The sequence below is a fragment of the Myotis lucifugus genome, unplaced genomic scaffold (assembly GCF_000147115.1).
Source record: "Myotis lucifugus unplaced genomic scaffold, Myoluc2.0 scaffold_3, whole genome shotgun sequence".
In the NCBI taxonomy this organism is placed as follows: domain Eukaryota; kingdom Metazoa; phylum Chordata; class Mammalia; order Chiroptera; family Vespertilionidae; genus Myotis; species Myotis lucifugus.
The window spans coordinates 5,854,892-5,867,922 of NW_005871051.1; the positions used below are offsets into that span (position 1 = coordinate 5,854,892).

At 44.6% G+C, this 13,031-nt stretch overlaps 1 protein-coding gene across 7 annotated transcripts in view; it reads left to right on the top strand.

Moving 5' to 3' along the window:
• The window catches only part of AOX1 (aldehyde oxidase 1), a 67,939-nt gene that overhangs the window by 39,845 nt on the left and 15,063 nt on the right, over positions 1-13,031 (top strand). For all 7 annotated transcript variants that reach the window (XR_002830784.1, XM_014460869.2, XM_023759075.1 and 4 more), the window contains exons 21-26: positions 4,769-4,893; positions 7,293-7,426; positions 8,291-8,378; positions 9,228-9,314; positions 10,143-10,334; positions 11,445-11,672. Coding sequence is in view for 6 of the 7 variants with exons in the window: in XM_014460869.2 (XP_014316355.1) it covers positions 4,769-4,893; positions 7,293-7,426; positions 8,291-8,378; positions 9,228-9,314; positions 10,143-10,334; positions 11,445-11,672 (854 nt within the window). In the remaining variant the exon portion in view is untranslated. The remainder of the gene's footprint in view (positions 1-4,768; positions 4,894-7,292; positions 7,427-8,290; positions 8,379-9,227; positions 9,315-10,142; positions 10,335-11,444; positions 11,673-13,031) is intronic.

Sequence of the window (13,031 nt, forward strand, 5' to 3'; positions counted from 1 at the left end):
GCCCCTCATTCTATTTTATCCACCAGCTTATTCTCTTAGACAGATTTATTATAGACTTGATTATAGATTCACTTATTATAGATATGTATTTGTTGTCACTTTGCCGTTCATATTTTTATCCTCTACCTCTTTCTTCTTCCTCTTGTTAGAGAATGCCGTTCAGCATTTCATATAATACTGGTTTGGTGGTGATGAACTCCTTTAGCTTTTTCTTGTCTGTGAAGCTCTTTATCTGACCTTCAATTTTAAATGATAACTTTGCTGGGTAGAGTAATCTTGGTTGTAGTTAAAAGCTATTAATCAATTTGAAAATTTCTTGCCACTCCCTTCTGCCTGCATAGTTTCTGTTGAGAAATCAATTCAGCTGACAATTGTAATTTTGCATCTTCCTCTATCTCTTTTTTCAGCCTCCTGTAATTTTCTGAGTACAGGTCCTTTACGCCCTTGGCATTTTAATTATGATGTGTCTTGGTGTGGTCCTCTTTGGATTCCTTTTGTTTGGGGTTCTCTGTGCTTCCTGGACTTGTAAGTCTATTTCTTTCACCAGATAGGGGAAGTTTTCTGTCATTATTTCTTCAAATAGGTTTTCAATATCTTGTTCTCTCTCTTCTTCTGGCACCCCTATAATTCGGATGTTGGGACACTTGAAGTTGTCCCAGAGGCTCCTTACACTATCTTGATATTTTTGGATTCTTTTTTCTTTTTGCTTTTCCGGTTGGGTGTTTTTTACTTCTTTGTATTTCAAATCTTTGACTTGATTCTTGCGATCCTCTTGTCTGCTGTTGGATCTCTGTATATTATTCTTTATTTCAGTCAGTGTATGCTTAATTTCTAGTTGGTCCTTTTTCATATCCTCGAGGATCTCACTAAGTTTATCGGTGGTTTCTAGAAAATTCTTGAAAAAAACCTTATAACCGTGGTTTTGAACTCTATATCCAGTAGTTTGCTTTCCTCCATTTCTGTCATTTGTGACCTGTTTCTTTGTCTCCGCATTTTGGCTGCTTCCCTGTGTTGATAGAGTGGCTTTCTGTGCTAGGTGTCCTATAGGGCCCAGTGGCTCAGCCTCCCCAATTACCTGGAGTGGACACTCTTGGTGCACCCCTTTGTGGGCTGTGTGCACAGTCTTGTTGTAGTTAAGCCTTGATTGTTGTAGGTATCACTGGGAGGAATTGACCTCCAGGCCAATTGGCTGTGAGAATCAGCTGTGTCTACAGTGGGAGAACTTCTGTGCTGAAGACTTATGGGGCAAGACTTGCTTTAGTGGGGCTTTGGTGCTCACTGAGTCTGCCCCCTGAGTATGTTCCTTAAGGATCTGAGGAGTTGTAATCTGGATAGTCTCAATCTGACCACTGGGTACACAGGCTCTTGGATCTCTAAGGAGGTGCTAATTTAGCCTCTGCCTGAGGCTACCCAGCAGGAGCTATGGAGAGATCTGCAGATTCCTCTTCCTTGTTTGGGTTTTGGAGGTGCCCAGATGAGGCCCAGCTGTGAAGCAATGCAAGCTGCTGTGGGGCCTTGGGCCTTCTTTTGGATGTTCTGGGTCTCTCTGACCCAGCTGTAGTTTGTTAGGTAATTTTAGATCTCAAAGGGCCAGCCCATTCATATGCAAAAGCCTCTGCTCACAGCTTGGGTGGGGCGGGGTCTCAGGGAATCAACAGGGTGGAGCAAACAGCTATGGCTGCTCCTCAGTCCTGCCCTAAGAGGTCCTGGGTCTCAGTGTCCTGGTAATCGCTTCAAGCACCTCTGAGAGAAAGCCACCCTCGAGTTCCGCCCGCTGCCAGACAGTCCAGTTTCTCCCCGTATGAGTCTGGGTCTCCAGAGACTGGCCTGGAACTGGAGTCAGGGCCGTAGGGAGCTTGTGCTTCCCTCCCGATTGCAAAAGACATCGGTGTCCTCTGTTGCCAGCCCCTTTCCGCACGCGCTCGAGCCTCCGTACCTCTGCACTTTGCTTCCGCACCTCCTCTGAGTCTCAGTGTGCTTTTCTCTTTCCTTCTAGTTGTAGAATTTCCACTCAGCCAGCCTTCCTGTGGTTCTGGATGATGTCTGTTTTGTCTTTTAGTTGCATTTTTGAAGTGGTTGTGCGAGGCAGCAATTTCAGGTGTTTACCTATGCCGCCATTTTGGTTTCTCTCTCCTTTTTATTCTTGAAGGCTATTTTCACTGGATATAGAATTCAAAATTGAGATCTTTTAGCACTTGAAGAAAAATGTTTTACCAGTTCCTCTGGCCTTCATGGTTACTGATCTGCTGTCTTTTGAAGTATCTTTCTCTAATAGATGAGGTAATGTTTTTCTCTCTGCTTTCAAGGTATTTTCTTTGTGTTTAGTTTTCAGAAGTTTGACTGTGATGTCTTGGCACGGATTTCTTTGGTTTATCCCTTTGGGATTTACTCTGCTTCTTGAATCTGTAGGTTTGTGTCTTTTACCAAGTTTGGGAAATTTTCAGTGATTACTTCTTCACATGCTTGACTTCAATGACACAAATTTTTTGTCTTTTATTTCAGTCACAGAGGTTCCTTAGGCTCTGTTTATTTTCTTTTCAGTCCGTCTTCTCTTGGTTGTTCAGGTTGGAAAGTTTCTGTTGTTCTGTATTTTTTTGTTCATTGATAATTTCCTCTGTTCTCTCTATTCTGTTGTTGAGCTTAGCCATTGAGCCTCTTATATTTTGGTTGTTGCAGTTCTAACATTTCCAGTTGTATATTTTATATCTTTTATTCCTTTGTTGAGATTTTCTTTAAGTGTTCATGTCAACACTCATTGAAGCATTTTTTATGATGGCTGCTTTAAAATCCTTGTCAGAAGATTTCACGGCCTGTGTCCTCTCAGTGGTAGCATCTGTTGATTGTCTTTTCTTATTCAAGTTGAATTCTTGTTCTGGTGAGTGATTTTTTATTGTACCCTGGTCATTTTGGGTATTATGTTATAAGACTCTGGATCTTGGATGTGAGGGCGATCTGGCTGCAACATCTGTCACCCCATTGATCGCCAGGGTTGATTAGGCTGATCTGGCTGGCTAGGCGGTGTCCCCCTCCTCCTTCACCGATCCATGTGCGTCCCTCCCGAAGCTGCACGCTCGGTTGAAGAGGACGACCTTTCCCCCCCCCCCACCCCCCCCCCAGGAGAGGACCGGTCTTTGGTCAAGGGTATACGAGTAGCTGCGCTCCCCTGCTAGAACCTCCAAACAAGCTCTCAAGACTCTGGATCTTATTTAAACCTTCTGTTTTATCAGAACACCTCTGGCCCTGTGTTGGTGCGGAAAGGGGTGGCAGATGCCTTTTTATTGCCAGGTAGAGGGTGGAAGTCTAGGTTCCCATATGGTCTCTATGATGCCACCCAGCAGAGGGTCTTCGGTACCGCATTACAACCTGATAAGGGTAGAAGACTAGGCTCTCCATTCAACTTTGCAGGCAAAGAGAAGTCCACAGTTTTTTCTGTAGTGTTAGGCTGGAGTAGAGTGGTTTTTGTATAAAAGCTTTCTGGCTTGCTAGGCTTCTCCTTTCCTGGTTCTTCATCTAGAGCAGTGGTTCTCAACCTTCCTAATGCCACGACCCTTTAATACAGTTCCTCATGTTGTGGTGACCCCCAACCATAAAATTATTTTCGTTGCTACTTCATAACTGTAATTTTGCTACTGTTATGAATTGTAATGTGAATATCTGATATGCAGGATGTATTTTCATTGTTACAAATTGAACATAATTAAAGCATAGTGATTAATCACAAAAACAATATGTAAATATATATGTGTTTTCCGATGGTCTTAGGCGACCTCTGTGAAAGGGTCGTTCGACCCCCAAAGGGGTCGTGACCCACAGGTTGGTGACCCACAGGATGAGAATCGCTGATCTAGAGAAAGTAGGCTTTTCTTGAGACTTTTTTTCTGTCTTTGCCTGGTAGCGTTTTTGGATTTCTGACTCCTCTGGTACCAAGTATAGGCTATAAGAAGCAAACAACAGCAGCATAACCCATAGAACTCACCATTGTATCTTCCCTTGGGTCCCAAAGTCCCTAGCTGGTGCCTTGCCCTCTCTATTTTTGAGAGTCTTCTTATGTTTCTTTTATATATAACTAGAGGCCTGGTACATGACATTCGTGAGGTGGGGGGGTGGGGGGGGGTCCCTCAGCCTGGCCTGCGCCCTCTCGCAGTCCAGGTCCCCTCAGGGGATGTCCAACTGGCAGCTTAGGCCTGCTCCCTGTGGCAGTCGGACATCCCCCGAGGAGTCCTTAGTGCTGCTGGGGAGGCAGGAGAGGCTCTCATCACCGCTGCTGCACTCACCAGCCATGAGCCTGGCTTCTGGCTGAGCAGTGCTTCCCCTGTGGGAGTGCACTGACCACCAGGGAGCAGCTCCTGCATTGAATGTCTGCCCCCTGGTGGTCAATGTGTGTCATAGCGACCAGTCATTCTGCTGTTCAGTTGATTTGCTTATTAGGGTTTTATTATATAGGATGTCCAGGCTGTTAGCAGAAGGAACAGGGAGATGTGTATCTACACCGTCTTGTCTTAGAACTAGAAGTCTCCTTGTCATACTATTTCTACTCTAGACACCTTTCCCTAGGACTATGTGATCTACTGTATTGGCAGACATGACAGATTCCTCTACAGAATTGTACTTCAAATCTGCAGGTATAATGACAGCTAAAGATTATTGTCTGTGGCCCTGTCAGCAGAAGCACTGTCAGTGGACTGTCTCCATAATGGGAAAACAGCTGGGGGACGCTACCTGTCTGACCTGATGGCCTTCTTGATTCTGGTGTCTTTTCCTCTTACAGGTGAAATACATTTGGGAGGTCAAGAACATTTTTATATGGAAACCCAAAGCATGCTTGCTGTTCCCAAAGGGGAGGATCAAGAAATGGATGTCTACGTGTCCACACAATATCCCAAAGGCATACAGGTAACATAGGGCCGTTGTGGAGAGGACAGAGTTAAATGGTTTCTACCAGCAAAGTATACCAAGAGCAATTACAAACAAAAATGTCATTTCAGAAACTGAATATCCATTTGGGTATTAATAACCATACAATTTTAAATCTTTTAAGTTAGTATTATTGAGTAGAGGCCTTCTGATTGGCCAGTGTGGCTCAGGGGTTGAGCCTCCACCTATGAACCAGGAGCTCACAGTTCGATTCCCGGTCAGGGCACATGCTTGGGTTACAGGCTCAATCCCCAGTGTGGGGTGTACAGGAGGCAGCCGATCAATGATTCTCTCTCATCATTGATATTTCTGATGTTTCTATCTCTCTATCCCTCTCCCTTCCTTTCTGAAATCAATTTAAAAATATGTATTTTTAAAAAGAGTAGAGGCCTTCTGTTTGTGGTTCTGTAACTGTAAAATGATAGGGAATCTGCAGGTCTCTTTTGCTATACTCTTTTTTTTTGTAATCCTCGCCCGAGGATATTTTCCCATTGATATTCAGAGAGGGAAGAGAGAGGAAAAGACAGAGAAATATCGATGTGAGAGAAACATATTGATTGGTTGCCTCCTGCACACGCCCCTACCAGGGACCCAGATTCTGCAACCGAGGTAGGCGCCCTTGACCCTTGACCGGAATCAAACAGGGGCCTTTGGTCCAAAGGCTGATGCTCTATCCACTGAGCCAAACCAGCGAGGGCTCTTCTGCTATACTCTTTACACTAAAGAATACAAAAGAAGTGATGACTATCATGTAAACTGTTGAATGATAATGTAGGAAAGTTGTTAAGAGAGTAAATCCTAAGAGTTATCCTCCTGAGGAGAATTTTTTTCTATTGTATCTATGAGGTGATGAACGTTAACTAAACCTGTTTGGTAATCATTTTACAGCATATGTAAATCAAGCCATCATGCTTTCCACCTTAAACTTACACAGTGATATATGTTAATTATTTCTCAATAAAACTAGAAAAAAGAAAAAAGAGGAAGGCCTGCCCTCCAAAGTCACATGAAGCAGTTAGGAAAGCGTGTTGAGCAGAATGCAACCTGATTTAAATCTGCTAATTTACATACTAGTATGTGGAAGAACTAAGAGAACAGAGGCTGTTAAGAGCTAGAATCATCCAGAAAGTCCCCTGGCGGTGAAGTTTTAAGTTTGGATGTATACTGAGAATGAGGTTTGTCTAGATCCGGATTGGGGAACCTTTTTTTTCTGCCAACGGCTGTTTGGATATTTATAACATCATTCTCAGGCCATACAAAATTACCAACTTAAAAATTAGCCTGCTGTTTTTAGTCAAACATTTCATTAATTCATCCCTAATGCCTAGGCAGGACCAGACCAAATGATTTCTGGGGCCTCATAGGGCCTGCGGGCCGAACATTCCCCACTCTTTGGTGAGAAGAGAGGCCATTCCAGGCAATTTCACACCAAGATCAAATACCACTCATCCATTCTTTCATCCATCCATCCATCCATCCATCCATCCATCCATTCGCTCACCTGCCCCTTCTGCAAACACTTATTGCCTATATGTCAGGCAGCATGCATATAAAACAGGAGGGGAATACAAGGACCGCCCAAGCCGGAATGGAGGATGCCCCTTAGAGGTGGCTAGTTTAAGCATCATGGTGAAAGTAAGGGGAACAAAGCAGAGGGGTCCTGATTCAGTAGGGTTGTTACCAGAGCAGTGTTGTTACAGAGCAAGTAGAATGTGGGAATGTGGAGACGGAGGCCTGTAGAAGGTGGAACACTAAGAAGGGTCAAGCAAACTCCATTCTAGTCCTGTTCTGCTCCCCACTCCTGTGTGACGTTGGGCCCCTCACTTCATCCCTTTTGGGCTCCTGAGCTATAAAAATGAGTTGTGAAGACCTCTAAACATTAGGATGTAAAAAAGAGCAAGACCCACATTCAGGGAAGACCTACTGGCCAACTACAACAGTAATCCAAACGGGAAGTGAGAAGAGAGCACTTCCCAGCCGAGAGGGGTAGAGTGCAGGGGAAGACCCAACCTGAACGAGGTTTGGAAGGCCACAAAACCTCACTGCTTCGGGAACCATATCCCCAGGGATCAGTGTGAAAGGATACTTTGGGTATAGTTCATGGGGAAAAATTGTAAAAAATTATTAGCACAGAAATATCTCATTGCTACTGAACGGACTACTCAATATAAATGATAGTTTTGGCAATGTCACTGTAGCCAAATCCCACTGAGATGAGCACGGATGCATGCCTCGGTCACTGGAAAGTGTCCTTTTACTTAGTATAACCACACAGTTCGTGTATCATGTACAACATTATAGAATCAAAATGTGGAAGGGCTGTCCCACCTCCCTTGCTACTAATGGGTTAGATTAATGAGAACTGTTATCATTCCCAGGACATCGTTGCTTCGGTCTTGAAGCTGCCGGCGAACAAGGTCATGTGTCATGTAAAGCGTGTTGGCGGAGCATTCGGGGGGAAGGCGTTTAAGACTGGCGTCATGGCAGCCATCACTGCATTTGCAGCAAACAAGTAAGTGGAGCAAATCTGCTAAATAGACTAAAAATTAAATGAGAGTGTGCTGAATATTAGCAATATCAGAATTATAGAGAAAGAACCAGGGTGAAGATTATTTAAAATCACAGACACTATACCAGTTATTACAACTTTTTATCCTATATTGTCAAACTACATACTAAAAGAACCAAAATGAGAATCAATTACTGAAAAGAATAAAAACCACAGTGGAAATACTAAATACAGGTCCTGAAAGGGTGTAGCTTACTTATCCTTAGCATGCGTGTGCCTGTGTGTGCGTGTGGGTGTGTGTGTGTGTGTGTGCACGTGCATGTGTGTGTGTTCCCATGACTTAAATGGAGGTTCTGCTTTTGTTATGCTTACCTTTGTTTAAATTACCATTTTCCTTCAAGAATCTCAAAATATTTCCCTAGGAATTGTCTTTGAGCAGGTTCTCCTAGAAGGCTCCCTTTCTGTGCTGAGAATATAGGTCAGGTCCTCTATCCCATGACACAAAAAGGCCTTGATCCCAGACCTGTCCTCTCGGGGAGCCCTTGGCAACCACATCACCTGAGTGCCTCCATTGGGAACCGGTCTCTAATGTGGTCTTTGACCTCTTTGCCTCTGGCAGAGGTTGTTGGCACAGGGGAACAGGGGGAAATGCCCCCAGAGCACCCCAGAGCCCCACTCCCATAAGCAGTGAATGCCAGCCACGGTGCCCTGACCGACTGTGTACACTTGAGATGGGCACAGCCTGGGCTCAGGGAGTAGCTCTGCTCTGTCATGTGTGTGGATGCCACTCAAGCCGTCACAAGGGGTTACATAAACCCCGGATGATACCTACGTGGTATCTACCTCAATCGCTTTTTTCTGTGTTAGACATGGCCGTGCAGTCCGCTGCATCCTGGAGCGGGGAGAAGACATGTTAATAACCGCGGGCCGCCACCCTTACCTTGGGAAGTACAAAGTGAGTAGAAGGGAGGGAGGGAGGATTCGTGTTGTATGTTTACTCACGTTGTAACGTTCCCTAAGTGCAGAGGGCAGAACATGGCTACTCTGTAATGGGGAATAACAATGAGCAAACTACTAGTAACTGGGCTTCTGTTTAACTGTCTATTTCTTGTGCTGATTGCTGGTTAATGGCTGGTAAGATTGGGACTTTGCTGCTTAGCTCATAGATGACAATTTGTGAAAAGTGCTGGCTGGTACTGGCTAATCCAGAGAGAATAACTGGAAAAAAATATGAGTATATAAGTCCATGAAAGTAGATCTGATAAGCATACTATTCTCATCTATAAAAAGAGGTAAAAATAGAATGATTCCTATAACAACAGTGTTACGTGAAATTATAATGATTTGCCAACAGGTTCTTCATTTTTAGGTATATCAGGGTATTGTTATAGAACTGTCCCAGAAAATTTTCCATAGCAGAAAATAATTATGATTTTGCTTTATAAGGAAGAAGTTTATTTGTCCATTTTTTAATCAGCTTGTTTGTTGTTTTGCTGTTGTGTTGAATTAGTTCTTTATACATCCTGAATGTTAGTTCTTTATACATCCTGATATATGATTGGCAAATATTTTATCCCACTCTCTGGGTTGTCTTTTCACCCTGTTGATTGTGTCCTTGATATATAAAATTTTTAAATTTTGATGTCATCCAGTTTATCCAGTTTTTCTTTTGCTGCCTCTGCTTTTGGCGTCATATCCAAGAAATTATTACTGAATCCAATGTCATGAAGCTTTTCACAAGTGACAGAGCACACTTAGACTCGGCCCCCCACATGCGTGTCAGAGGTCAATTCTCTTTCCGCAGGCGGGGTTCATGAAGGACGGCAGGATCCTGGCCCTGGACATGGAGCACTATGGCAATGGAGGCGCCTCCCTGGACGAGTCATTATTAGTAAGTGTTTTAAGGAGCAAGTTCACATTCTGGAAAGTGCTATATAAAACGGTTTAATCTAGAAATTTTCCAATAGCCACATATATTCCATTATGAAAGCATAAAGACCCTCTTTGCAGGGATAGCCACATGATATTGGTGCCCCACTGTGAGCCCGAAGATATTGGCTAAGTCTGCACCTGTGTGCCATCTCCATGTTTCCTGTACGCCCAGCTCTTTCCCCAGGTGCAAGCATTAGACCTCAGCCCTACTGACATGTGGGACTGGATAATTCTTTGTGGTGGAGCCTGTCCTGTGCATTGTAGGATGTTTAGCGGTATTTTGGCCTCTACCCAGCAGATTTCAGTGGCACAGCTACCCTCCAGTCCTAGCAACCAAAGATGTCTCCAGACACGGCCAAGTGTCCCAGGGGGAAAGAGGGCCAAATTGCCCCTCATTGAGAACCAATGCGTTCAACCAAATGCCCAAACATTTTTTTCCTGTTTTCTAGGATATGATTCATACTCAGTACATTCTATGAATTCAGTGGTTAGGGCCTATGCATGCTTCACAGACTTTTGGAAATGTTTGAAACCTGGAAAAAAAATGCATCTGCTCTACTAGTAAAATATGAAAATAAAAAATGATTTCAAAAGAAAAATTATCCCAATCCCTAAATATTATCTTGCAGCAAAGATGCATTTAAGTTGAGCTCTGGGTCTGTTTGAGCATGTTTGATGTGAGGGAGAGGGGGCTGGACATTTCTGGCCTGCTTTTGGTCTGAGCTCTCAGGATGGTACAACAGGGACAGAGGACGAGGTCTCATCACATCAACTCTGGGTTCCCCAGGTGCTGGAAATGGGACTCCTGAAGTTGGATAATGCTTACAAGTTCCCCAACCTGCGCTGCCGAGGGTGGGCGTGCAGAACCAACCTGCCATCCAACACGGCTTTGCGTGGGTTCGGCTTCCCGCAGGCAGGGCTGATCACTGAAGCCTGCATCACCGATGTGGCAGCCAAGTGTGGCTTGTCCCCTGAGAAGGTAAGACTAAATTAGTCCCACGTACAAAAGATACCGACTTTTCAAGGTAGGAGGGCCACTGGAGGGGGGGGGGCATTCATGCTGAGGAGTACGAGGCCTGTGGTGGTAACCCTACTCACCAGGGACCACAAGTTCAGTGATCCTTGTTCCACTCAGGGTGCTTCTCAAAAATCCTGGGCACAGGGCAAAGCCTGGGCACAGGGCAAAGGGGGTAGAGAATGGGAGACATCTGTAATACTGTCAACAATAAATAAAAATTTATAAAAAGATCTATTAAAAATTTATAAAAAGATTTATTAAAAAATTTATAAAAATCCTGTACTCATTTTTCTTGGTTATAAAATGGGGAATTCAGAAGGTTAATCACTACTGTATCTTCCAGGCATATGGCCCAAAATTCTATCAGAAGTTTTAATACAACAAGGAAATCTCCTTTAAAACATATCATGTTTCTGATGTATTATTGCAACCATTTTCTAACCAAGAGCATAAAATAAATCCTGGGGCCTAGGAGATATTGAAGAGTGAGCACTGGATTCTAACTCATTTAGTGAGAAGTCTCCATTGGTTGGGGTGTAATTGCTACCGACAGGTTCTGTCACCCTTCTTTCCTCACTCCTTCAGCGTCTCAGGCAGCTGTCACCTAGTTCCAGTCCCTTCATCCACAATGGTCTCCTTTCAGTTCTTCAAGTCTCAGTATCAACTCTGTCATTAACAGCTCTGTTCCCTTCCCTGCAACTCTTGCTCCCAGGGTCCTGGCGTGGAGTTAGGTGGGGGACTCGGTGCTCTCTGCCCCTTCTCCCTGTGTCTTATGCTGCAGTGTTGGGGCAGGAGGAAGGAAGGATCAGGAAAACAGGCAGCTTCTGCCTGTGGGACTGCTCCCTGCGAGCTCTCTGTCCTCTCCTTGGTTAGATGCAGCCACTTCTCAAGTGTCTTGTATCTGAATAGAAGACTGTTATACATTGGGAAAGGCTTCAACGAGGGGTACATTGAACTCAGTTTGAGCCTTACAGGAGGAGCAGATTTTGACTAGGAGGACAGTGGATGGAAGAGTCTATCTGCCAAGTCTCCTCACCCCCATTTTTTTTTTCATCTCCTTCCCTTTTATAGGTCCGAATGATAAATATGTACAAGGAAATTGATCAAACACACTACAAACAAGAGATTAATGCCAAGAACCTGATCCAGTGTTGGAGAGAATGTATGGCCATGTCTTCCTACTCCCTGAGGAAAGCAGCTGTGGAAAAATTCAACTTGGAGAATTCCTGGAAGAAGAAGGGGCTGGCCATGGTCCCCGTGAAGTTTCCTATCGGCCTTGGCTCCCGGGCTGCTGGCCAGGTCAGTTCTCCAAACAGACAGATGAAAAGGTGTTTGGGAAAGTTTCCGTGGAGGTGAATTAGCCATATGGCTGCAATATCTGCTTGCTAAACGTCACCAAAGTTGGGCTCAAGCACACTGGCTTTTCTCTAGAGGAGACCAGAGCCTCTTTGCCCACATCCCCAGGTTGGTGACAAGCATCCCTCCTGGGAAATTGGGAGACCCAGTCCTGGCCCTAGTCTGAAGCAGCTGAGTCAACTCACTCGGCCCCAGATTGCTCCAATATAAAATCAAAGGTGGGACCAATGACTGCCAAGACTCTTCTTTCAGCTCCTCTGTGCTTCAGTGTCTCTGAAGTAGAAACAGGCAGCTGCAAGGCTAGAGGGGTAAACTAAATGATAAGTAGATTATTTAAAGAATTCTTAGAACACAATTTTAGGAATTTATTCACTTCATAGCCATTGAAAGTGTGAAGAGGAAGACTAAAAATCTATTCTTATAGTTTAATTTATTTTATTGATTAAATAAACTCCCTGCTTGGTTGCTAAATCCCACTTATTATTACCATGTCTTCCTTCTTGAATGCAACTTACTGAAGAAGGACTGGTCTCTCCTTGCTCATTGTATAGCTGTGATGTGGGACCCTATTATATATATTGGGCCTAAACTGGCAGTTGGACATCCCCCAAAGGGGTTCTAGTTTGGAGAGAGTGCAAGCTGGGCTGAGGCCCCCCCCTCCCCCAGTGCACAAATTTCATGCACTGGACCTCTAGTGTGTGTGTGTGTGTGTGTGTGTGTGTGTGTACTCTCTCCAATCTGGAACCCCTTTGAGGGATGTCCAACTGCCAGTTTAGGCCCAATCCCAGGGATCGGGCCTAAACTGGCGGTCGGGCATCCCTCTCACAATCTGGGACTGCTGGCTCCTAACTGCTCACCTGCCTGCCAGCCTGATCACCTCTAACCGCCCCTCCTGCCGGCCTGGTCACCCCACGCAGCCTGCTGTTCAGTCATCTGGTCGTCCCTCACTAACCCCCTTGCCGGCCTTGTCACCCCATGCAGCCTGTTGTTCAGTCGTTACTGCTAATGTGATGGTGTCCCAGAAAATTTGCATTTTCCTCTATTATTAGCATATATATATATATATATATATATATATATATATATGAATATCATGGCAGAGCCTCAATATGATTGTCACCCCTTTGCAGTATTCACACCTTTGGCTGAGGCCTGATGAAGATGTGGCAGATGTGCTGACAGAATACTGATAAATGGGGGTGGGCCTGTGAGGGACACTAGTGTGTAGGCTGGGAGTCGAGGGAGTAGAGGAGGCCAAGAGAAGTGGGTGGGAAGGTCCTTCCCTCATCCCCATAGTCATCC